The 24,784-nt window shown below is 37.6% G+C and overlaps 4 protein-coding genes across 5 annotated transcripts; 3 read left to right on the forward strand and 1 right to left on the reverse strand.

The window, feature by feature from the left end:
- Positions 1-308: 308 nt before the first annotated feature.
- On the forward strand, positions 309-4,615 carry NPGR2 (no pollen germination related 2). Of its 2 annotated transcripts, none has more exons than XM_089623582.1 (6): positions 309-553; positions 1,001-1,275; positions 1,677-1,929; positions 2,397-3,613; positions 3,839-3,992; positions 4,075-4,615. In XM_089623582.1, the coding sequence occupies exons 2-6, from the start codon at positions 1,024-1,026 to the stop codon at positions 4,389-4,391; spliced, it is 2,193 nt and encodes a 730-aa protein (XP_089479708.1). In that variant the 5' UTR covers positions 309-553; positions 1,001-1,023; the 3' UTR covers positions 4,392-4,615. The 2 variants fall into 2 exon arrangements, with proteins under 2 accessions (XP_089479708.1, XP_089479709.1); XM_089623583.1 differs by lacking the exon at positions 309-553 and adding an exon at positions 611-663.
- A 303-nt stretch (positions 4,616-4,918) lies between these two features.
- Positions 4,919-6,722, forward strand: LOC149388277 (Mitochondrial transcription termination factor family protein). Its single transcript, XM_089623880.1, has one exon. It carries the CDS (start codon positions 4,976-4,978, stop codon positions 6,332-6,334), a length of 1,359 nt encoding a protein of 452 aa, XP_089480006.1. The 5' UTR covers positions 4,919-4,975; the 3' UTR covers positions 6,335-6,722.
- Positions 6,723-9,305: 2,583 nt separating this feature from the next.
- LOC149388278 (ATP citrate lyase (ACL) family protein) lies at positions 9,306-13,762 on the forward strand. Its single transcript, XM_089621982.1, has 12 exons — positions 9,306-9,511; positions 9,875-9,985; positions 10,209-10,320; positions 10,820-10,884; positions 11,160-11,237; positions 11,528-11,602; positions 11,693-11,845; positions 11,948-12,082; positions 12,489-12,653; positions 12,915-13,037; positions 13,230-13,301; positions 13,390-13,762. The coding sequence occupies exons 1-12, from the start codon at positions 9,410-9,412 to the stop codon at positions 13,462-13,464; spliced, it is 1,266 nt and encodes a 421-aa protein (XP_089478108.1). The 5' UTR covers positions 9,306-9,409; the 3' UTR covers positions 13,465-13,762.
- Positions 13,763-13,837: 75 nt separating this feature from the next.
- On the reverse strand, positions 13,838-17,550 carry LOC149388279 (long-chain-alcohol oxidase FAO2-like). Its single transcript, XM_089621981.1, has 3 exons — positions 17,208-17,550; positions 16,850-17,122; positions 13,838-15,606 (listed from the first exon to the last, which is right to left on the reverse strand). Exons 1-3 carry the CDS (start codon positions 17,475-17,477, stop codon positions 13,846-13,848), a joined length of 2,304 nt encoding a protein of 767 aa, XP_089478107.1. The 5' UTR covers positions 17,478-17,550; the 3' UTR covers positions 13,838-13,845.
- Positions 17,551-24,784: the final 7,234 nt, after the last annotated feature.

Genomic DNA, 24,784 nt, shown 5'->3' on the forward strand with positions numbered 1-24,784 from the left:
ATATTAATAATAAAGGAAAAATAAATAGGTAAATAAGACAACTAAAACAGTAAAAAAAAAAGAGATTTTTTTCATTCGCGAAGTGTGTGTGTGTATAGTACTCCGCTAATAACCGTTTAACGACCTCGAATAGCACAGCTGTGACGTCCTTGCCACGTGGCGCAGAATCGCCAACTTCAACACGGTAGATTAGCAGTAAATAGAAATGAATCCACGTGGGTCCTACGCAACGAGCCCTGGATAATTCCGAAAATACCCTCGTCGTGTATCCATGATTTATAAGCTCCGTCTGAATATCTTCTACGCCACGATTACTCTTGTTCTTGGTTTCGGAGTCAATTTGCAGAGAGAGCCAAAAGAAAAGGAGGAGAAGAAATATAAAAAAAAGGAATTGAAGAGCGAAAAGAAAGGGAAAGAGAGGAGACTTGGACCGATTCATGAGATTCCATTGAAGGAAAAGCTTTAACTGGGAAGGAAAAAGAGGCGATATGGCTGTCTTTGATTCGTTTCTGTGGGCTCTCGAATTGTACTTTTGCTTTTGGAAAAACGCAAAGTGAGTGCTTTTGAACTGGCTATATAATTATTGAATTTGTCGGATTGTTCTGTTCTGCTCTTTCTTCTTCTCTTGCGAGTTGAATTGAAAACATTTTACCTGATTTATAGGTTGGGGTCGCAAACTACAAATATTGGTTGGTTATTTTTGAATTCCCTGTGTTAGGTATTTAGATATTCTCGCCGTTTCAATGGTTTGTGTTGAAGATTGCTAGATTTCTTGGCCGACATTTCTCAGTGGCTTGGTTTCATTGAATATGCTAAGAGTTTAACTTGGGAATTCTGATTATTTTTTTGGTTGTATTACTGTTTGAATTTTGATGCTTAAGAGTAGTTTATAAGGTATTTCAGTTTTTGGTGCGTAATTGTTTGGTGAGATCTATTCAATTTTATGTATAAAAAGATCAATGAATTAACCTTTTTCTTTAACTTTTTTGTTTATATATAGATTTTGGGACACTTCAAACCATAATGAGGAATAGGGTTCCGAAGCGGCGGAGAAAAGAATATCGCGGTAGCTTTGGAAAGATAATGAAGTGTCTCTGCTCTGGTGAACAGTTAAGAGCAGCGGACGAAATGGAAGCCGGATCCAATTCCCTCGCAATCAACGACTACGGAAGTGAGTACTTTTCCCGGGCCGACGAGGTCGCGAAGAAACTGGACGCTGGTAATATCGAAGAAGCTGAGCTATCTCTGAGGGAGAGTGGTTGCTTGAACTACGAGGTCCGTGTTTCTTTTTATCTACTTTTTCACCGACTCTTAAAGCTGTTTCTGCTAAGCCAGTGCTGTTTTCAACCGGTAAATCAGCTCATTTATCCGAGTATTTCGGAATTACTTGAATGATCTTTACAAAATATAGATGGTGAAAAGCTATATGATTTATACTTGGCTGCTTTTGCTTTAGTTTTTTATTGGTGAGAGTGTCGTATCGGACGCTATTGCATCATGTTTGTTCATTTATTTGGTATCTTAAAAATGATTTGCTACTATGAGCTGACTGGGGTTATTGCATCATGTTTGTCAAAGGCTGAAGCACTTATTTTTTTGTAACACCACAGTAATATTGGTCATACTTCTTGACAGATCTTTTGCCCATTTTTCAAGTTGGTTTGTATAAATTTCAGGAAGCTAGAGCATTGCTAGGAAGATACGAATATCAGAAAGGAAATATTGAAGCCGCTTTGCATGTGTTCGAAGGAATAGACGTATCTACAGTTGTGCCTAAGATAAGAGCCACTCTTTCTAGCGGCAGGGAACGTCGTAGGAGAAGCTCTCAAAATTTAGCAGCCCCGCCGATGTCTATTCGTGCAGTCGGTTTACTTTTTGAAGCATTCTTTATCAAGTCAAAGTCCTTGCAGGCTCTTCGAAGGTTTAAAGGTACTTTTACCTTCCGTTTAGCTCATATAGTTGAAATGAAAGTACATATATTTATGGCCTTGTCTATCCTTCAAATTGCTGTATGAGGTTTAGCGTGATAGTTATATGACCCAATAATGACTAGTATGAGTAACATGCGCAGTAGTGTTTTAATTTTTTTTTTTTTTTTTTTTAATTTTGCGAAATAGAGAGTTCAAGTTCAACTTGGACTTACTACCTTTACTTTTCACCATCTCAATGATGCCAAAAATCTTCACAATTTGACTATGGTGTTGCATTTCACTTGCACGGACGGGCTGAACAGAACTCATAGTAGCAAATTATATTGTATGAGTTAGCAGTTGATAAATATCTCAAGTTTGTGCAAATCTTTATTTAAACCACAACAACGAACAAAAATAATTACTGATGGGCATTGATAATCAACGATCACTGTAGCTAATGTTTATTTCATATAATTTTTGCAGAAGCTGCTCTGTCTTGCAAAGAAATTTTGGACGTAGTTGAATCTTCATTACCAGATGGCTTTCCTGAAAACTTTGGTGCTGAATGTAAAATTCAGGAGACTCTTGCTAAGGCTGTTGAGTTGCTCCCAGAATTATGGAAGCTTGCTGATTGCCCAAGCGAAGCAATTTTGTCCTACCGACAAGCTCTACTCCATCCATGGAACCTTGACACTGTAACCACTGCTAGGATCCAGAAAGAGTTCGCCATTTTTCTGCTCTATAATGGGGGTGAAGCAAGCCCCCCAAATCTCCGTTCCCAAATGGACAGCTCGTTCGTGCCCAAAAACAATTTAGAAGAGTCCGTACTTCTACTTGTTATACTTCTAAGAAAAGTTTCACTTGGCAGAATTGAATGGGATCAATCAATCTTAGACCACCTTTCGTTTGCGCTATCCATATCGGGAGACACCATCGCTTTGGCTAAGCAGCTAGAAGAGTTGCTTCCAGGGACTATAACTCGAAAAGAAAGGTATTACATGCTCGCGCTTTGCTATTACGGAGCAGGCTCAGGCACCGTAGCTTTGAATCTCCTCAAGAAGTTGTTTGGCAAGGGTGAAGATACGGACCACACTCCGGGTTTGCTTATGGCTGCAAAAATTTGTGGAGAGAACCCGGAACTTGCTGACGAAGGGATACACTTTTCTCGCAGAGCCCTGGAAAGTCTTGACGGTCGATGTGATCAGCTTGAAAGTGCTGCGAATTGTCTTCTGGGTGTTTCTCTATCAGCAAAGTCTAAAACCACTGCTACTGATTCTGAAAGGCGGTCGAGACAATCTGAGGCCCTTGAGGTTCTGGAATCTGCCGGGCGAGTGAGTGGAATGAAAGACCCTGTCATTCTCTACCATCTCAGCCTAGCTTGTGCTGAGCAGAGGAAATTGGATATGGCACTAAACACTGCAAAGAAGATGCTTAAACTAGAAGGTGGATCCAACATAAAGGGTTGGTTACTGTTGGCTCGGGTATTGTCAGCCAAGCGACGATATGTCGATGCAGAGGCTGTCATAGATGCTGCTTTGGACCAAACTGGGAAATGGGACCAAGGCCAACTGTTGAAAACAAAAGCTAAACTTCAAATCGCGCAGGGTCATCTCAAAAGTGCCGTTCGTACATATACCCAGTTACTAGCTGTTCTTCAAGTCCAAAACAAAAGCGCCGGTCCCGAGAAAAAGATACATAAGGTTGGTTTGTCCCAGTGAGTTTTGTTTTATCAAATCAGCAGCTTTGCATCTTATAAATAGAATCTGCCTCTTTTTTTTTTCACCTCGCATTCTCTCAAGAAAAATTGGACTAGTGTTGATGTTTGTATGGTCCTGGATAATGATGTGGGTTAGTGCTAGATAGCATATACTAGGAAGCTAAAGATCCATATGTTGTGTTACTGACTCTGGTTACCCTAATGACAGAGTGATCAGAGATCTTCAAGAAGTTTGGAACTGGATATATGGCATGATCTGGCGTATATGTATATAAGCCTGTCGCAGTGGCACGACGCCGAGATTTGTGTCTCCAAATCCAGTTCCATCTGTAAATATTCGGCCGTTAGGTGGCATGTCATAGGTAAATTTGATTTTGATTGGTTTGCAAGTTGTAACTTTGTTTCTGTAACAAAAAAGTCAAAGACTGTTGGTTGATTTTACAGGTGTTCTTTGCGAGGTCAAAGGGCAGTATAAAGAAGCTCTAAAAGCTTTTCTGTGCGCTTTGGATACCGACCCGACCCACGTGCCGAGCTTGATCTCGACGGCCGTGGTTCTCAGGAGTCTCGGCGACCAATCGCAAGCCGTTGTTCGAAGCTTTCTGATGGAGGCTCTGCGGCTGGACAGAATGAACCACGTTGCGTGGTACAATCTCGGCTTGTTCTACGAGGCAAAAGGCACGGCTTCGACCCCCGAGGCCGTGGAGTGCTTCGAGGCTGCTGTGCTTCTTGAAGAATCTGCACCTGTTGAACCTTTCAGATAAAAACTCTATATTGTTGCACAATGATGATAGTTGAACATTTTTCTTTTTCTTTTATATCCAGATATGTATGTGCTGTTTATTCCATATTTTGATAATGATTGTACCAAAACAAATAAAGTTATTATCATTATAGTTATTGACAAGAGAAAAAAAAACGATTAATAGTATATATTTTGAAACAGACACAAATAAATAATAATAATAATTGTAATATTTGGTGTGTAGTGTATTATTTCGAACCTTTTAGGATAATGATATCACTTTGGGCAAGGAAGGCTAGTAGTTATATATTCAAGTATTCTTAGTCGAAAACTTCTAGGTTCGAACATTACAATTGTGTGTGTGTGTGTGTGTTTTATTTATTTATTTATTTTTAATTTAAAGTATTTTCTCATGAAAACTTTAGTAAAAGAGTAGAAAATAAACAATCCTTATTTTAATTTATATGAGTCAATTAAATTTTATCTTTTTTTTTTTTACAAAAATATAAATACAAAACTAAAAAAATCAATTTTATGTACGAGTCAGTGAATTAGGTACAGAAAATCTGTAGTATTGGCGAGATTCTCCGTTACTCGTCAACAATGTCGACGATAATAAGGTCAAGAAGCAGAGTGATTCTGAAGCATCTTCTTCCCGAAACCCCTCAGTCTCTGTGGACCCGAAATCGCCAGTCTCTGCACACAAACCCAATATCACAGCAATCCCAGTACAGGAAGCAGATTTCCGTCGCCAAGCTCCTCCAGAGGTACGGACTTCCGTCTTCCCAGCTCAACGATTTCCTCTCGAAGAACCCCTCTCTCGTCGACTCGGATTTGAAAGCCATGGAAAACTCCCTCACCATCCTTCTTCTCGATTTCAAGATCCCCCAGAAAGACCTCGCTTCCCTGGTTCTCGACTGCCCAGGGGTTCTCAACTTCAAGTTCCTCAAGAACTGGGAATCGCGTTTCTCGAAATCGGGGCTTCCCAGCGGCTCGCCGCTGATGATCAAGAGCCTCCTCGAACACTCCAGAAGGTTCCGAATCGACTCGAGCGAGCTCTCCAGAGCGACGAGGGTCCTCAAGGGCTTAGGGTTTAGCGACAAGGCTTTGTCTAGGGTTCTGGAGGGTTTTCCGGGGGTGACTTCCATGGACGAGAGAGAAATCCGGAGAAGGATCAAATTCCTTTCCGTGATTTCGAGTAAGAAAGAGGACATCGATAGGACTCTCCATTCTGTCCCCGAGGTCCTGGGCTTCGGGGTCGAAAACCGGCTGAAGCCATTGCTGAACGAGTTCAAAGCTCTGGGCTTTCGCCCGGGCTTGATCAGGAAAGAGGTCGTCAGAGAGCCGAGGCTTCTCGCGATGGAGGTCGGAGAGCTCTCTCGCTGCTTGGAGCTTCTGAGGAAGCTGAAATGCAGAGAGGCGATAAAGGAGAAGATCCTCCGCGAGGGAGAGCTCAGAGCGGGTTTCGACGTGAAGCTCAGAGTCGATTTCCTCTGCGGGCTCGGGCTGATTCGCAGAGAAGCGTTCGACGTGCTGAGGAAAGAGCCGAGGGCTATAATCTACGAGATCGAGGACATCGAGACCAAGGTCGATTTCTTGGTGAAGAGGATGAGATTCGGCGTCCGGTGCTTGCTCGACGTCCCCGAGTTCTTGGGGGTGGGTCTCGAGAAGCAGATAGTCTCGAGGTTTAACGTGATCGAGTACCTGAGGTCGATCGACGGGCTCGGTTTCGAGATGGGCTTGAGGGATATGATCAAGCCCACCCGGCTCGAGTTCTATAACCTTTACGTGAAGCCATATCCGGAGTGTGAGAAAATGTTTCCGAGGGTTTTGGGCGAGACTGTCGTTAAGAAACGACAGACTAGTATCGGACTGTGGAAGAGTTTCAAGCCGCGCAAGTACGAAGAAACCACGGAAGACGTGGAGAACATGAAATCGTTCGTCGGTTCCTTGGTGTCCTAACTCAAAGGTTCGATGACAGAGTTCATCGATGCGGTCGTGTCGTTTGTCGAGTAATTCGTGTTGTAGCCGAGAAGAGATTGTTCGAAGTGAATACTGACACACGACACGGGTCTAAAGAAATTCGTGCTTTGTGGCAGTGAAGTCTGAAACAGAACAAGGCTCGGGTGTAACCGAAATGAGTTGATTTTTGCAGAGAGACTGATTTGAACGTGTGGCAAAGTTGAGGCATTATTGCTAAGCGAGGAATGATCTCAACAGGACAAATAGAAAACGAACAATGATTCTGGTTCAAACTTGTTTTCAAAAAAAAAAAAAATGATTCTGGTTCAAACTTCAAAGTACGCACAGATCGTAATATGTATTATTTTGTAATGTACACTGGTGTAGATAAAAAAATTTATCAATACAATTTAATTGGTGTTTTATTTTATTGAATACGTTTTAGAATTTTTTTTCACCATTAATCAGTGTTAGTCACATATATCCGAAGAAAAAGAGAGGCATATGCTTCCATGTTTCTCGTGTATCAGTATTTATTTGAGAAATTTCATTTTCTAGACTCAAAACTTATGAAAATATCTCAATTAGACCCGCTAGTTAAAAAATATTCAAAATTGGACTTTTGTACCAATTTTGGACGAAAATACTCTTAATTCAAAATAAATCATCTCTTCATCTCTTTCCATCTCTTTCATTCTCACTCTCACTTTCTCTCCACACCAAAGAACACCAAATCCGACGTGAGCCCCATTCCGACGCCCAACCACACCAAATCCGACGAGTTTTAACGCCCACCACACCAAATTCGACCGAATTGGAAGTGAATTTTTTTATTTTTTTTAAGGTTGATTTGAATGAGATTTTGAGGTGAATTTTTTTTTTTTTTTTTTTTTTTTAAATCTGGGAATTTCCGATGAGAAGATCATCGGAATCCATCGGATTCGGTCGGATCCGACCGAATCCGATGGATTCCGATGATCTTCATCGGAAATTCCCAGATTTAAAAAAAAATCACCTCCAAAGATGGATTCCGACACGTTCCGAGTTCCGACGAGTTCCGATGGATTCCGACACGTTCCGACGAGTTCCGATGGATTCCGACATGTTCCGACGAGCTCGACCACCGAAAGTTCTAATCCTAGCGCAACCAATTCGAAGGTGACAAGAATTGTGATGAAGAAGATTTAAAAATGAGAGGAATATGGGTTATTTGAATTTCAATGGTATTTTTGTCCGAAAAATGTCCAAAAGTCCAATTTCAGATATTATTAAACTAATGGGTCTAATCTTGATATTTTCATTGTTTTTAGGTCTTGAAAATGAAATTTCTCATTTATTTTGTATAATCTAATGCCTCTGTTGTAGACATAATGTGAAAGTTGGGTTCATGTAGGGGAAAAAGTGAGGACCCCAAAATAATTAGATACAAATTTTGCTTTAAAATTTTGTCAGACCAATTATCGTGGAAATGACTGTTTTATTATGGAAACTAATAGCAAGAATAACCCGTCTACATTTTTTATATTTATAAATATTTGTTTTTATATTTACATATTTATTTTAGGTTATATTTAATTTTGTTTACAAGTTTTATTTATAAGAAAATAATCTCAAATAATTATTTATAATAATAAAAAAATCTACTTAAGGATTTTAAAAATTAAAACAACTATTTCAGAAATGTTGAACTTTAGAAAACCCAACTCTTATAATTTTCTTATTATAAACTCCATCTTTTTAGGGTCAATCGGCTATATAGCTTAATAGAACTTGACTTTTTACAAAATAGTCCAAGTTTACCAAGTACATGCAAAATGGCCAATAAAGACATGATTAAAATTAATAAAGGCATGATTAAATTTAATGAAGGCAAGATTAAAATTAATGAAGACAAGATTAAAATTAATGACAATCTGAAAATCCAACGGATCCAGTCGTCTTTTCCTGTGCATAAGATCCGACACCGGAGACGAGGATCTGAAGCAGAACCGGAACAACTCATTCTTCGGCGACGCGATTCTTGCGTCCTCGACGCTCGCGACGTTCCCGATCGTGCCGACGGCGGCGGCGGAACCGGATCGCTGCGGGAGAAGACTCGACGGTCTTAGGGCGCCTTCTTCGAATATGATTCTCCAAGCAGCGCCGTCGCCGGAGGCGGCGATGACGGAGACATCAAGGGCGGCGAGATCGCGGAGGGAGTGGTGGTCGAGGAGGACAAAGCCGATTCCGCCGATGAGGACGAACCCGATTCCGCCAGTGACGAGAGTGAAGCCGATTCAATCCTCTTTCTCTGGTTAAAGTTTTCGAGAGATGACTATTTTACCAAACAAATGAAACTATGGCTATTTTACTAAATAATTAGTTTGAATTGGCCATTTTATACTGATTTTTCCTCTTTTTAAAATTAGTGTTCCAGGCATGACACAGCCAAGACTATATTATTGAGACACTTAGTCGGACTTTGTTCTTACATTAATTAGTATTTAATGTTGGCAAAATAATTAAAAAATCGTGTAATATAATTTCGGATAGAATTGAGCCTTGTTACAATTATTTTCTGAAAGCGTCACAGCTTCTGTTGTAACAGTTTGTTTAACAGTTACGGCCGATTCACTTTTGAGTTTTTCTATTCCGAATTGAAGTAGGATTCCAGTGTGGATGATATTTTTTACTTTTACTTTTTTTTTTTTTTTTTTGTAAATATTAATTGCGGTTTAAAATTTTTAGACCATTTAAAAATACAAACCAAATTGGACCGGTAAAATTTTAAATCGTTTAAAACCAGACCAACGGTTGAAAAACCAACTTTTCGATCCGATTTACGGTTTTACCGATTTTTGTGCACCGCCCCGCGTATTTGTTTAAGAAAGTCAAAAGGTCATGCGTAAGCCAGTAATAAATAGAAGTTCCGGGGTTGAGTTGGAAATAATAATAAAGGTTGGAAAAGGCGTTAGGGATCCAAGTTTATATTTTCTCTCCATTTGACCCGATCGCCTGTGCCTCCGGCAAAAATAAAACTCTCTCTCTCTCAATTCAAGTTTTTGTTTGGGTTTTAGGGTTTCACTGTGAATAACAATGGTCAGAGGAATGTTTACCAAGCTCGTCTCTCGTTCTCTTTCCGTCGCCGGAAAGTGGCAGCAACAACAGCTCCGCCGTCTCAATATCCATGAATATCAGGTCTCTTTATATAAATATATGTATATATATATTTATGTTTGCGTGTGTGTGCACGCGTTCATGGTTGTTCTAGTCTTTATTTTGTGTTCTATCGTTCGTTCACTGAATCTCGAAGAAGATCAAACAAAGATCTTAAACTCAGGGATTTCAACCTTCACTAGTGTATACAAGAGATCTTATTACTTTCATTGGGGGCTTCTGATATAAAACTCCAATTTTTAAACCTAAATTCCGTTGTTCTTTTTTTATTTTTTTTTTATTTTTTATATATCGGCAAGCTTAAAAGAGTGTATGTGGTCCTCCTCCTGAAAATTTCTTCGAAAAAATATTTTTTTAAATGATGAATTGTTTTGGTGAAATTAGGGAGCTGAGTTGATGAGCAAATACGGGATCAATGTACCCAAGGGAGCTGCAGTTTCTACACTTGATGAACTGAGAGACACAATCAAGAATGTTTTTCCTGGCAGCAGTGAGGTATTTTCTTTGTGGGAAATTAAGCTATTGGTATGCCTTCCTTGATGCCAGAAAAAAAAAATCTTTTGCCCTTTATTACTTATAAGCTTTTTAATTGAAAACAATCGGGGTTGCTTCAAATGGAAGTATTCTCATTATCTTAAGGTTTCCTTGATTCACCTTTACTCATTCCTCTAAACTATGTGGAATAATTAGAAGAATGCTAACTTGCATTTCGGTGCAGTTGGTGGTCAAGAGCCAAATTCTGGCAGGTGGTCGAGGTTTGGGAACGTTTACAAATGGTTTTAAAGGTGGAGTTCACATTGTTAAGACTGACCAAGTTGAAGACATTGCTGGTAATGAAACTGCTTCTTTACTTAACATTGGACATACTTTTTTATTTGTTGTTGAATTAGTTATATGATATGTTTGTCCAGCAAGGTTCATCTCATATTGAAAATGGGTCTTCGTGGAAACGTTTGCACATTTGATTTCATTTTTATACTTCTTTAGTTAGATCGCCTGGTTAAATATAATATTTAAAAGTATAACTAAAAGTTTGAATTGTAGTTTGCATTTATTTTTTTACAAGTATGAGATCTGCACTTTTAAAGTTGAAAGTACTAGCTCTAGAGAATGATAATCTGTTTGTTCTCTATTAATCGGAGAATATTGATGAGAGGATGCTCTTTTCATGCACATAATGATTATAAAAGGTTACTCTTTTTGTGCGCGTCCGTCCGTATTTACGAAATAGAAAGTTCAAGATTGCAATTTTTCGCGTTGCTTGGTCTTCGTAAAGTTTCATTTATTTTTCTCTGTGTTTCTGATAACTGTTTAACACTGCTAATGCAGGCAAGATGCTTGGACAGATACTTGTAACCAAACAGTCAGGCCCTCAGGGAAAAGTCGTTAGCAAGGTTGGGACATATATATATATATATATATATATATATATATATATATATATATATATTCCAATGAAATCTTGTTTTCTAAAAATAAAAAAACTTGCCACATGATTTTAAAGAGCATGTTTGGTCACTTGACAGGCTATTGTGCTTCTCGCACTACACGCTATCTCACTTCATTAACTGGAATTTTTTTATCAGTCCAACATGTCAATTCAAGGTTATTGACAGTTATGTCCAATTTGTACTTAATGTCGATATTTTCGGTTTCTGTACCTTTACAGGTGTATATATGCGAGAAGTTATCACTTGTCAATGAGATGTACTTTGCTATCACTCTGGATCGCAAATCAGCTGGCCCGGTATGTTCCTGAAATTAAATGATTCTTATTCTTAAAAAAAAAAGTAGGTAAATAGCCAACTAAAACGTTTGGAATTGCTATATAGCCAACGTTTCGTAAATCTTAGATAAATAGCCATAAAGATGACGTGGCCTAATGAATGGAAGTGGCTATTTACCTAAGATTTACGAAACGTTGGCTATTTAGCAATCTCAAACTGTAAATGTGGCTATTTACCTAATGGACCCAAAAAATGACATCTTATTTAGTTACCATAAACAGCACAATTAATTTTCTCAAACCTTTTGCAGCTTATAATTGCCTGCAAGAAGGGAGGAACCAGCATTGAGGATCTTGCCGAGAAATTCCCGGATATGATTATCAAGGTTACTTTTTATCTAATAATTTGTATCGAGTTTCTACAGGACTCTTGTTAACATTATTATACCTCCATTATCTACACTTATTTTCTGTAGGTGCCTATCGATGTATTCAAAGGAATAACAGATGAAGATGCCGCAAAGGTTGTGGATGGATTGGCTCCCAAAGTTGCTGACAGAAACGATTCAATTGAACAAGTGAAGAAGTTATATAACCTGTTTTGTGAGACTGATTGCACGCTATTGGAAGTGAGTTGTGGCCTTTAGATTCTGAAAATTGTTAATCTTTTAGTTTACAGATAATCTTCTTTTTATCATACGCCTTGACCTGAAACTGGAATTTTAAACCAGATCAATCCGATGGCTGAGACTTCTGACAATCAGCTGGTAGCTGCTGATGCTAAGTTGAACTTTGATGATAATGCTGCATTTCGTCAAAAACCAATCTTTGCACTACGTGACCCAACACAGGAGGACCCCCGAGAGGTTCTCTTACTGCTATCCTCATTATTTTTTTCTTCTTTTTTTAATTTCTTTCGTATATGATACAACTCTTAGTCCGTTGCTTTCATAGCATCACAAAATTTTCCTTGTGGGGTTAGGTTTGAGGTTATACTGTAATTCTTTTTTCTTCCACGGAACAAGATTTTATATATGCTGAGAACATGACATAGAGTGATATATCCTGGGATCGATAAACAGAAATAGGCAAAGAATCGTGTCAAGTTTTCTTTGAAAGGAGAATAGCAGGATATTATGATTGCAAGACATCAAAACTTTAGCCATTTGTTTCTCTTGAACTGCTTCGGCAATCAGAACCGAGCCTTGCAGTTTTTAAGCACACTGCTTGTAGAATGAATTCGTTTTCTTGACATTTTTTGCTGTGTGACAGGTCGCTGCTGCGAAAGCAGATTTGAATTACATTGGTTTGGATGGAGAAATCGGTTGCATGGTCAATGGTGCTGGATTAGCAATGGCAACAATGGATATAATTAAACTCCATGGAGGAACTCCTGCCAACTTTCTCGATGTTGGTGGAAACGCTTCTGAAGGCCAGGTGAGATATATCTTACAACCTTTGCTTTTCATGACCCGGATCGAATCGTTGGAAATTTTCACAAAACATCTTATTGTTGTGTTTTATACATTCGTCTAGGATGTAGTATAGGGTCAAGTAGAAGAAAACTTTGGTTAAATTTTGTATTCCAATGGGTTCTATGTTAGGTTTGTTCAACCACCTTGTGACCTAAAGTTTACTACCAATTCACGTGGGATATATTGTCAGATAACTTCTAATCAAATGTGATTTGAATCACAGGTCGTCGAGGCATTTAAGATTTTGACTTCCGATGACAAGGTGAAAGCAATTCTGGTGAACATATTTGGTGGGATTATGAAGTGTGATGTGATAGCGAGTGGAATTGTCAATGCTGCTAAACAGGTGAGACTTAATATCTGCATGGTCCCGCGTACCATCCAATCATATTATTAGAAGGAAAAGTATTTACTACCTTAACTCATCAATGGATCTGTGCTTATCACGACATAGGTTTAGATGATATTAGTTTCGCTTAGGATTATGGCCATAGTGCTTAGTACTCTATTAGTTCTAATTCTTATCCTTGTTTGGCAGGTTTCTCTGAAGGTACCGGTGATCGTTCGTCTCGAAGGCACAAATGTTGACGAGGGAAAGAGAATTTTGAAGGCAAGTAAACTTCATTGGATATGTGAAACTGGATCACTGTGTTATTTGACTTCGTCGCACATAATCTGTTATAATAATGAATGTGCAGGAAAGTGGAATGGCATTAATCACTGCAGAAGACCTGGACGATGCAGCAGAAAAAGCCGTCAAAGCTGCATACTAATTCATGGTTCTGTTTACAAGTTGTTTATTTAAGCATAATTCTTTCTGGGGCAAAACCAGTATGCACAAATGTGCCTGCTCTGTGGAGAGAGATACAGAAACGTGTAATTTCGGCATGAGACACGTCAAAGAATATTACGACTAGAACTCTGAATGAGAGTCAATAATGTGTCCTTTTTATCCAAGGAGTTTTCTCATCTTGGTGTTTATTTATTTTTTTCAACTTCTGTTTCTATGGTTTAGGCCCATTTTTGTAATTATTCTCTTTTATCAATGAAACCTCATGGAGATTTTTATTATGAATCGCTACATTTTAATAAAAAAAAAAACAAAAAAAAAACGGGAAGAGAAATTTATTATTTGCTCTTGCATCATACAAATTTTAACTGTCCGACGGAGATTTATTATTTTTCAGGGACTCGACAATCTTGTTGGCGACGCAGTAAGCAGTGGATTCAATGGTGATCATAGGGTTGACCCCAAGTGCAGTGGGAAGAAGACTTGCGTCGCACACAAACAACCCTTGGGCCTCGAAGCTCTGGCCGTGCTCATCGACCGCTCCTTCCTCCGGATTCGCACCCATTCGGCAACTCCCCATCTGGTGAGCAGACGTGTAAATTGTCCAGTGCTCACCTCTCGAAGACGGTCCTCCCACGGCACCGACCGTGTCCAAAAACTCCTCGAAATCGCTCTCTCGAACGCCTTTGCACTTGAATCTTTGCCCGTCGCTCCTATAGGTTCCCACCTCGACGGCCCCGGCGGCGGCGAGGATCCTCAGCGCCCGCCTCAGCCCGCTCCGCAGATTCTCCTTGTCCGCTCGGCTCAGCCGGTACTTGTACATCCCTTCTTTCTCGACCACCCCCGAGCCCTGGTCTCTCACCAGCGCAAACAGGTTCGAAGTTCTCGCGAACCGTACCATCCTCTCTTTCATGTCCCGCCCCGAGACCCAAGGGGTCAGCGCGGCGAACGAGGCCGGCCCTATCGCGGGGGACTCTATGATAACTCGGGTCTTTCCCTCCTCGCCCACGTCCTTGTGCAGCGAGGTGATGATTCCTCCCTCGTAGATTTTGCCTTGGAATTCCGACGCCTCTTCGGGGAAGTAACCCCACGTGAGAAGGGTCGGATGAAGATGCAGGTTTTTCCCGATGTTCCGGTTCCGGAGCCCGCTGGAGATCAGGAGAGGCGGGGTCGAGAGGGCCCCACAAGATGATACCGAAACTCTCGCCTCGATTCGCAGCTTCTTGCCGATTTTGTTGCTGCTCGACGACGCGATAACGCCGGAGCATTTCGCTCGCGATCTTGTCGTCCTTCCGTTCTCGTTGCTCTTCACGATGAACCTCTCGGCTTTACATCCCGTCAGAATCACGGCGCCGCAGTCCACGGCATCGACGAGCCACGTCGTGTCCGTCCCCTTTTTGTCCCCGGTCGGGCAGCCGTAGCAGCACGAGCCGCAGTAATGATCGGCCGACGAGTTCCTTGGGACCGAAGCGACGTCCAGACCGAGCTTCTCGCACCCTTTTCGGAGCACTCGGTTCTGAAAGTTCTCCCCGGCGCAACCCTGCGTAACCCCGATCCTCTCGCACACCGTGTCCATTGCGGACTGGTACTCCGAGCTCCCGTAAAACGGAATCTTATGACCGACCGACCATTCGGTGAGAACATCGCTCGGTGTTCTGATACACGCGGACCAGTTCACAGCCGAGCCGCCTCCGACGGTTTTTCCGGCCAACAACATGACTTTTCCGTCGTCGGTGGAAGCGACGCCTTGCAATTCGTAGAGCTCTTTCATCGAAGGTCCCTCGAGAGCGGAGTAGTCTCGTGCCACAAAGTAGTTCCCTTTCTCGAGGACCACCACTTTCAGGCCGGCCTTTGCGAGCACCGCCGCGGCAACTCCTCCGCCGCAGCCGGACCCGACCACCACCGCGTCGCATCTGACCGTGTAGAACTCCGCGTCTTCGACGACTTCTAGGCCTTTCTCGGCGAGCGATCGGACGAGCGACTCGTCGGTTTCAAGCGCGGTTTCTATAACCCCTTCTTCGAGAGGCCTTTTCTCGTCGTCTTTTGCTTTTGAAGCTTTTTTCTTCATGTCGTCGACGTGATACCCAATTGCCTCCCATGAAGGGTTACGTGAGTTTTCATCAACCTGAAAAAAAAAAGTAGAGATATTTAAAGCCTACTTCAGAGTTACCAAGAAGTCGTCTTTGCTTTATTTGTTACCTCGTTATAAGGCAATTTGACAAATGAAGTGTTTTTTTTTTTTTTTTTTCGTGGAAGATACGAATTTCTCGATAAAGAAAAAAAGATATGAGTTACTCAGTTGTCAACTATTACAGTCAATTTCGGGACAGGCTTAAGTAACTGACCACGAAAAGTGCACGTCAGTTGATAAATTCGAAAAGGACACGCACCAATTAATAACTTTAGGATATAAAATGACACCTACCGGTAAATAGTTGTGCACCATTATTGGTCGTGGTCCTTTTCAACAGATTATTAAATATACGACTTTTTTTTTCTTTTTCTTTTTTTTTTACACTGAAACATTTCATTTTTTTTTTTACTCTAATTGAAAAGATTCTGCATATGTTTTTATTCTGGACATAAATGCACATTACCAAAAAGTTTATAATATACATTTTTCTTCTTTCTCAACAAAAAAAATTATGGACGAAACCATCTCTCACCATAAAAAAAACCCTTGTGAAGCATTATATTAATGAAGAAGGTTAACTCATACAAAATATAAAGAACAATACGAAATGATTCAAAATATTTATATTAAATTTTGATTTGTTTTAATTATTTCGATGATACAACAGAATAGCATTTAATAATTTAAAATTAAAAAAAAATGTTATTGACATGAAAAAGTATAAAGTAAAGAAATTTTGATGGAATCAGATGATATGAATCCATAAAAAACAATTATTTTACGAATATATATATGTATATATATTATATGTTTGAAGTTTTTTCTATGAAACTCGTTGGTCTTTGATGTTACATGAAAAACTAATAATCGACTTGTATCTAAATTTTTTTGAACTTTGCATTGTGGTCGGTTTAATACTTAGATTAGATGTATTTTTTTTAAACTAAGAAGCGGTGTTTAGTTTTCAAACTTTTCAAATAAATATATATATAAACATTTACGTGTATAGAAATTCAATTTCCTCTAGCAAGTGGAACTTCCAATTAAAAAATAAAATATAACAACTTAAAAAAGAAAAAGACTAAGCTAATAATGGCGAAACTGTGATTCTAAATTTAAGAATAGTGACAAAGAGGATTTACAGACTAGTCTAAAATTAACTAAGGCAAACAAAAATAGCAAAAAAAAAAAAAAAAAAAAAAAAAAAATCAAATCAAACAAATAAAGTGGTTACCCTTGCGAAGTAGTTGAAGAGGCAAAAGAGTTTGAGAATCAAAAACAGAATTCTGAGAGGCGCGATATGTTTTTGGTCGGACCAACTCTTCAAGACTCGCTCTCTCTTCTCCAACGTCAAGTCACGGAATCTGTTAACAAACGGCCATCTCCGATCCAGGCTTCTCACCCCGCAAAGCACAAACGTGCCCAATCTGAATGACAGAATGGTCAACGCCGTCTTGACTAACGACACGCCCGACGGCAAAGCCCTCTCGACAATCAAATCAGCAACCTAAATAAAATTTACTATAAATTAAAACTCAAACATGTTTGTTTAATGCTAATTAAACAGAGTCTATAATAAAAAAATATTTGACCTCATCTGGTAAAGGAGACTGAGAGCCAGAAGCTTCGAAGAAAGACTGAACCGATTCCGAAACTGCGTTTCGACCGTTGAGAGGAGGTATGAGAGCTTCGCATATGGCGGATAGAGTTTGGATTTGGGACGACGAGAAGCCATGGCTGAAACTCCCTGGCTTTTGCCCGCTTAGCAGACTATGATGATTTTCTCTCTCCATATCTCCTCTCTCTCTCTCTCTCTCTCTCAATGGCTTTGCGTTTTTGAGAAAGGGTTTGTTTTTTTTCATATATATATGCGATACCGTGTGTTTGTTTTGCGATATCCGATGAGCTGTACGTTGAGAGAGCTAAATAGAGAAATAGAAAAAGAAAGAAGATTACGTTTGTTAGTTTTGGGAATTGGGAAAGGATATTGTATTTAATAAAATCCCTATGATACGGATTTGAAGTTTTGGTTTATTTATTCATTTATAAATGTTTTTTTTTTTACAAATATTTTTAAATGTTTCCGTGTAACTAAATGTGATGTAATTTCTTTTAGCCAATGCATCTAGATAAAGAGACGACTTTTTTAACTTATTCTAAGAGACAACGACGTAAACATTTCAGGTTTTATTAAAATGACAAAAAAAGTATTTCGTTGTCAACACCAGTATGATTATTTGCAAGAATAATACTCTAAAATAATGAACTTCGATTTTTAAAATAAGTCTGTTTTATTTTGTATAATTACCTGCTTGCTAGCTTAAATTAAAGATTGCCTAAACTTAGATATCAACGCTAAGTATCTAGGAGTCGATTGAGTCAAGTTGAGTTTGACATTTCGGGGTAACATGTAGATTTTAGCGTGTGGGATACTGGGATTGCCAAGTCTCGGTTCCGAAATGTACAAAATAAGAAAATATAGTTTATACACCGTGCGAGTAGCGAATTTCACGGTGCGAAAAATCAGTCCGACCTAATTAATTTTTTTTTTTTTTTAATGAAAATCTCGAGAAAATTGGGATTTTCACAATTCTAAAAATTGGATTTAACTAAGTTTTAAAGACAATATAGAACTTATAAATAAAGATCAAAATTAAAATATTTTCAAGACGTATAAGTGAAAATATTAGTTTTGTGAAAGTATCTTATTTTGTATCATCAAGAAAAAAAATCAAATAACTATTTGTACAATAATGTTAGTATCATATGAAATAATATTGATTTCAAATTTTGTATTTTAAGAATAAATATATATAATAAAACTTATATTTATTTGAATTTATAGGTTTATCTTTATTTTTTTCTTCTGAAAACTCGCAATAAAAGATATACCTATAAAATTTGAATCTGACGATGTAGAGATAAATGGTGATTCAAAATTTTGAGTTAAAATAGTTGGTTATTGGATCTGACATTTTGAGGCAGCTCGGATGAGACTCTAGTCTAATGGACATTCAAGATTGCTAAGTCTAGATTTTCGAACTTGGTATAATTGTAGCGTCTATTTCCTGTTTGTTCAAATAACCACACAAAACTTGAAACGCACGCAATTGATCTTGGCAACCAATTAGACGATGTAGAAGACAATAAGAACACAAACGTTTTACCCTGGTTCGATCGAGATGATCTACTCCAGCAACCAATGTCCAATCCACTATCTTCTTGATGAATTACAACTTCTTTTACATCTGCAATCTTCTATTGGAATCCCCAAATATTAGGTTCTTGAGGAATTCTATCTAGAAGGATTTCTATGAGAGAGATTCTGTAATTCTCTTGATGATTCCTAATAATGATCTCTACTTCAGCCAACGACATGGTTTTCTATTTATAAGTCATAGAAGAGCCAGTCTGTACAAGTTGATTAAGACTCAAGAAACTTCAAACTTCATCTGACGGCTGAGATTAGAAGCTCCCTTAATTTAGACTTGATCCAACGGACTGTAGTGACTCTGAGAGATGAGAAATAAGATCAACTTTTTACAGTATAATAAATGTTTAAATTTTCCATTTGAGATTGTTTAATAACTATCCGGTTCATTCAATGGGAAGGATATTCCTTTATGAGCTAAAATTTCAACGGAGGCAACATTTTATTTCATAGCACTTTTATTTGTAACATCAAGTATGTGTAATTTTTGCCAAAAAAGGGAATAGTGTAATTATAATCTTACACTACCTCCAAGATAGTTTGAATTTAATCCACTTAGATGCGTTCCACAGAGATTTCACTGCTAAAACTCTAGTCTGGTCTCTCAAGTTTAAAACCCTAGTTGCTTTCTCGCCGCCGTCCCCCTTGGGACCCGGAAGTCGGTAGTACGACTCCGACCCGGGGGGGAAGGCGAAGGTCGCGTTTTCTTCGCGAGTGGTGGTTTCTCCGACGTCGATCTTCTCTCGAACTCGCACGACTAACGAGACGGAGACCGAGAAGCATTTTTTCATATCTGAAATCACAGATTCGATTTTGGGTCCGGTTCGTGCGTGGGTCTCCATTCTAGGCGGTTTCGGGTGTTGTCGATGGTGACCTTCACGTTGTTGTGCAGAAGTGGGGTTGGCTCTGCTTTCTTCTCCGGCCGGGGCTGGTTCAGCGCTGCCATGGATTGGAAGGGTCTCCTCTGTGGAACGTTCGCGACGCGGCCGTGCTCACTGCAGATCTTGGGTGCGAGTGTTGGCCTTTTTTTAGTTTGTTTAATTTTTGGTGTTGGCATGGACCTATAATTTTATTGTTATGCTTTGTTTGTTTTGTTTTGTTTTGTTTTGTACTCGGATTAGCCGTAGTTCCCTTTCCCGTAGTGGATTTCCTGTTAGGTTTTGATCTGCGCAGGTTGAAGAGCCATCTTATTCATGGCTATCGGACCGAGGTTGGTTGGATTTTTCCATCGCCAATTTTTGGGTTTTTGAACGAGTCTCTTGTGTGCTCTATTTGTGCTTATAATCCTTCTTGTGGTCGGAAGTTTGCACATAAGTACGTCTACCGGAACTTAGTGTTAGATTCACTTCGACTTAGGTCTTGGTGATCCATGTACTAAGGTGTTTTTCTCCTGTATTGATGGGTTTTTTTATTCAATTTTAATGGAAAATCCGTTCTATTAAAAAAAAAAAAAAAAGATGCGTTCCACATGAGAATTTTTCTCTGTAATTTATATTGCATGTTAGTAGAAATTAAACTTCTTAGGCATAGAAAAGAATAATAATAATATTAAAGAACTAAATTAAAACAATAAATGCACATTATTATTTAACGGTTTCTGGTTGTGTAGATAAAATAATAAATAATAATATAGGATTTGGAACTATTTCTCCATTTAATAGTCGTCGTTAAGCTGAAAACTACTTTCTTTGAGCCTTATTAATGAAATTTGATGGAAGGGGTATGATAAGTTGGACGTTCCTAAGTTGTGATAACATCTGATTTTTATTTATAATTATTAAACGTGTTAGCATGTGTAACTTGTAGGACTATTTATCTATTCAACATTCATTAAAATGAAAAACTACCCTCTTTTAAGCCGATCTCAAACTTAACTTTAATGAATATTAAAGACAAAATACCCTTTATTAAATAAACAATTACCAAATATAAATTAGTTAATAAAAATAAAAGAAATAAAAGGAAAAAAAAAAAACACAATAAAAATAACTCTTCTTGTTATAAATTATAAAAATCCAAAAAAATATATATTGAGATTCTGCTAATCTGACCGATCAAGAGAGCTTCAACGTGACACTCGAAGGCTGCTTCGTAATCTCACATATTTAATCACCTTGAGTTTATGTAACAAATTTACTAACATTGACACAAATATACTGACATTTATACAAATATACAAACATTTACACAAATTTACATAGACATTAACACAAATAACAAAAAAAATTAGGAAAAATAGCCAACTTAAACGTTTGACATTGCTAAATAACCAACGTTTGGTAAATCTTAGGTAAATACCCGTAAATAATGAAGTGACCTATTATATGGAGGTGATTATTTATCTAAGATTTACGTCTGTAAATACATGAAAATGACTATTTACCTAAGATTTACAAAATGTTGACTATTTAACAATGTCAAACGTTTAAATTGATTATTTTCCTAATGACACAATCTTATTCTTAACATTTTGAAGCAACGGCGATGGAGACAGATTGAGAGAGAGAGAGAGAGAGAGAGTCAATGAGAGTTAGAGAGAGATATATAAAGAGAAAAAAATACTCACTATTCTGAATACTCTGACAAGTGACGGCGACAAGGTAGCAATATGACTGCGCCATAGTCATTGGCGAAGGTAGCGATGAGATTATCACATTATCGTATGCTACCACGTCCAACAGTCTCGCAGCCACTTTGAGGTCAATCTTCGATGATCGATCCAGGGGGGTTTCGGACGGGATCTCAGTCCACTTGGGGACGAATCAATCCCATCTCCGGGAGGACGTTGACGCACGCCCAATCGAGGTCTGACAGGGTTCGGAGGGTCTCGGCCTCGGATGACGAGGATGCGCTGTGCTGGAACGAGTCGAAGAGGTTTGAGAGGCTCGTTCGGACCGTGGATGCAAGATTACTTAATACTCCTCCACACAACAGCTCCACCATTAAGGATGAACACAGATCCCGAAGTGGATTTATTGGAATCCTTATCCACTTGAAAATCGGAGTTGGTATATCCCGTCATAGTCAGGTCGGTACCTGAATATGTAAGCATGAAGTTCCTAGTTCTTCGAAGATACTTAAGAACATGTTTAACAGTAATCCAGTGCTCGGGTTCAGGGTTGGATTGAAAACGGCTAACTACACCAGCTGCGAACTAGATTTTCATGGTCGAGGAAGAGCATTCCATCGATGAGCTAAGCAAGGCTTTGGAGATTTATTGATTCGTCATTTCTTTCTCGGTCCAATGCCCAGCTTTGGATGAAAATCAAATAATTAGCGGGAAAAAAAAATCACAATCCTAGATTAAGGAACATCATGAAAATAATTATGAATAATCAAAGCCTTTGCATAACTGATTTTTTTTTTTATTATTTGAAAGAAACAGAAGCTTGAACGCCATTTAGATTTTGGAATGTCCATTGCAGATCAAGCTATAAAAAAAAGTCTCAAGATTTAATCCACGACTCTGATATATTTCCAAAATCTGAAGCAAATCACGATATGTATATTCTCAAATACATGTGTTGCATATGAGCATCATCGTGAAGCATTGGGCTTTTTCAATTGAGTGTTGGTTCACATATAGATCCATGGTTCCAATTTCGCATATGTTATCTCGCGCGTCAGATCGTGGACAATTTCGCATATGTTTAATAATATTTACCATTCACGAAAATTTAAGAATACATGAAACTGATTTTATGAATTTATATATGAAAGACGTTCTTCGAAGTTAATGTCTAGTGATGAAAAATAGGGATTAACAATAGAACAACAAAGAGGTGTGTAGACATTTAGAAAATTAGGTCACAAACCTATACAAACTCAACCAAACACCACATAAAAAGATCTTAGCAACAAATATTGTTAGAATTCGAATTCTTGGTATGAAATTTATAGAGAGAAGCGACTAATCACTTATAAATCTCTTAATATAATCACTAATATAAAAAAGGACCTCAACATATAATTTGTTTTATAATTCGAATCCTATGATTTCAAATTTATGAAGAGAAGCGACGATTCCTAACCAAATTATCAATGATAAAAAGTGGTAATTTGGAAAGATAATATAAATCTGACTATTTTGTAGTTAAATTATTATTAGACTATAGTTTTAACTCCTCATAAAAAAAAAGCTAATCACTTCTAAGAAAAAAAAAGACTTCAACATATAATTCCTTATATAATTTAGTGATATTGAACATCTTTCATGATTTAAATCTCAATAACTATTTCTAAAAAAATAATACGAAAACTGTAAAGTCATTTAACGTAAACTCAAATCTAAAAAATAATTTTCAATATGTAACAAATATAATTCGTATTTAATAAAATGGAAAGGTTAAAATGCATATGATTTTTTATTTTTTTTTTGCTCCAAAAATGCGTATGATTGTATACTATTGCTACCTCAACCTTTTTTCTAGTAATTTTTTTTTTTTAAAAAAAATTGAAGCGTTGACTGTTTTGTAATTATGTAGTTTCAACTTTCAAGTGATATATTTCTTCTAATTTATTTTATTTTTATAGCAAAAATTAACATTTCCTTTCAGATATTCTCACTGTATATTTTTTAAGATTTTTATCAGTCAAAATTTTCTTCAAATTAGAAAACCAAGAAATATATCAATATGATAAAGGAAAACCTTCAATTGATGGAATGGACTTTTACTGGAATCTGTCTCATACGCGCATGTCCATAACTTACTTTCATAACCTCATGGTCCTCATTTTTTCTAAAGAGAATTTATGAAACCTCATTACTCACTTAAAAATGTCCAACCAACCCTTTAAATTCGAAATAAGAAAGTGTTGGATTTATATCTTTGTCGCTGCTTTGCTAACACAACGTACATTTGCTTCACTAAATATATGGGGAAATATTAGCCTTCCGAAGCTCAATTCAAAGCTATTTAATGCATATGTCCGTGGTTAGCAATGTTTACTTGTAATTAATTATTTTTTTTACGGGATTTATAACTAATTAAACCACTTTAAATATGTGATTTTTGATCTAGTTTGACAATTTTTAGGGATATAGCAAATGACTTATGTGGCAATAATTAAGGTCTGATTTGCCTTTATTTATTAACAAATTCGTCACTTTCTCTCTCCTATTTTTTCAAATAATTTTTTTTAGCATCAAAACTTAAAAAATTCATATCTTTCTCATACGAACTCGAAATTGAGTGATTTCTGATCCTACAAATTCGTGGCGTCGAGATCTTCAAAATAGACCCATTGTGTTTGATGAAAAATTATGTTTAATGCATCATATTTACGTTTCCATTTATTTTTTTGATAATTTCAAAAAATTTCAGTTATTTCCATATTTAAGATAGTAACGTGATTTTTCTACATCTATGATATTAAACATGATTTTTCATCAAACACAATGGATCTATTTTTGAAGATCTCGGCGTCACGAATCCGTAGGATTTGGAATTACTCAATTTCGAGTTCATATGAGATAAATATGGTTTTTTGAAGTTTTTATATAAAAAAGTGTAGGAAAAAAGTAAGAGAGAGAAAATGACGAGTTTGTTAATAAATAAGGGCAAACCAGACCTTAATTATTACTACATATACATGTTGACTATTTCTTTAAAAATTGTGAAACGTAGGCTAAAAACAAATTTCATAGTTTCATTTTGACTATTTTGCTACACTGCCTTTTAATTATTCGAATAAAAGAGCGAAATGCTTCACATCTTTTTTATGAAACAAAGTTTTTTTTTTTTTTTTTTTTTTTTTTTTTTTTTTTTTTTTTTAGTTTTATTGATAACTATGATAGTAGCATAGCCACAAATTTGTTTGAGGGGGGAGTAAGATAGAAATTTATATTTTTAGTTTTATTGATAACTATGCTCTGATGATAGTAGCATAGCCACAAATTTGTTTGAGGGGGGAGTAAGATAGAAATTTATATGAGGGGCTTAATAAGAGATTATTTTG

The sequence above is a fragment of the Urtica dioica genome, chromosome 8 (assembly GCF_054948205.1).
Source record: "Urtica dioica subsp. dioica isolate 48M chromosome 8, U.dioica_male_clone48M_v1_H2, whole genome shotgun sequence".
NCBI lineage: Eukaryota > Viridiplantae > Streptophyta > Magnoliopsida > Rosales > Urticaceae > Urtica > Urtica dioica.

Excerpts from the sequence above, each read along its gene's own strand:
- NPGR2 (XM_089623582.1), top strand. The coding sequence starts at position 1,024 with ATGAGGAATAGGGTTCCGAAGCGGCGGAGAAAAGAATATCGCGGTAGC. Across the intron at positions 1,276-1,676 it reads GTGGTTGCTTGAACTACGAG|GAAGCTAGAGCATTGCTAGG; the intron begins GTCCGTGTTTCT and ends TATAAATTTCAG. Across the intron at positions 3,993-4,074 it reads CGTTAGGTGGCATGTCATAG|GTGTTCTTTGCGAGGTCAAA; the intron begins GTAAATTTGATT and ends TTGATTTTACAG.
- LOC149388277 (XM_089623880.1), top strand. The coding sequence starts at position 4,976 with ATGTCGACGATAATAAGGTCAAGAAGCAGAGTGATTCTGAAGCATCTT.
- LOC149388278 (XM_089621982.1), top strand. The coding sequence starts at position 9,410 with ATGGTCAGAGGAATGTTTACCAAGCTCGTCTCTCGTTCTCTTTCCGTC. Across the intron at positions 9,512-9,874 it reads TCAATATCCATGAATATCAG|GGAGCTGAGTTGATGAGCAA; the intron begins GTCTCTTTATAT and ends TGGTGAAATTAG. Across the intron at positions 9,986-10,208 it reads TTTTTCCTGGCAGCAGTGAG|TTGGTGGTCAAGAGCCAAAT; the intron begins GTATTTTCTTTG and ends ATTTCGGTGCAG.
- LOC149388279 (XM_089621981.1), bottom strand. The coding sequence starts at position 17,477 with ATGAAAAAAAACAAACCCTTTCTCAAAAACGCAAAGCCATTGAGAGAG. Across the intron at positions 17,123-17,207 it reads AGTCTCCTTTACCAGATGAG|GTTGCTGATTTGATTGTCGA; the intron begins GTCAAATATTTT and ends AATTTTATTTAG. Across the intron at positions 15,607-16,849 it reads TCTTCAACTACTTCGCAAGG|GTTGATGAAAACTCACGTAA; the intron begins GTAACCACTTTA and ends TTTTTTTTTCAG.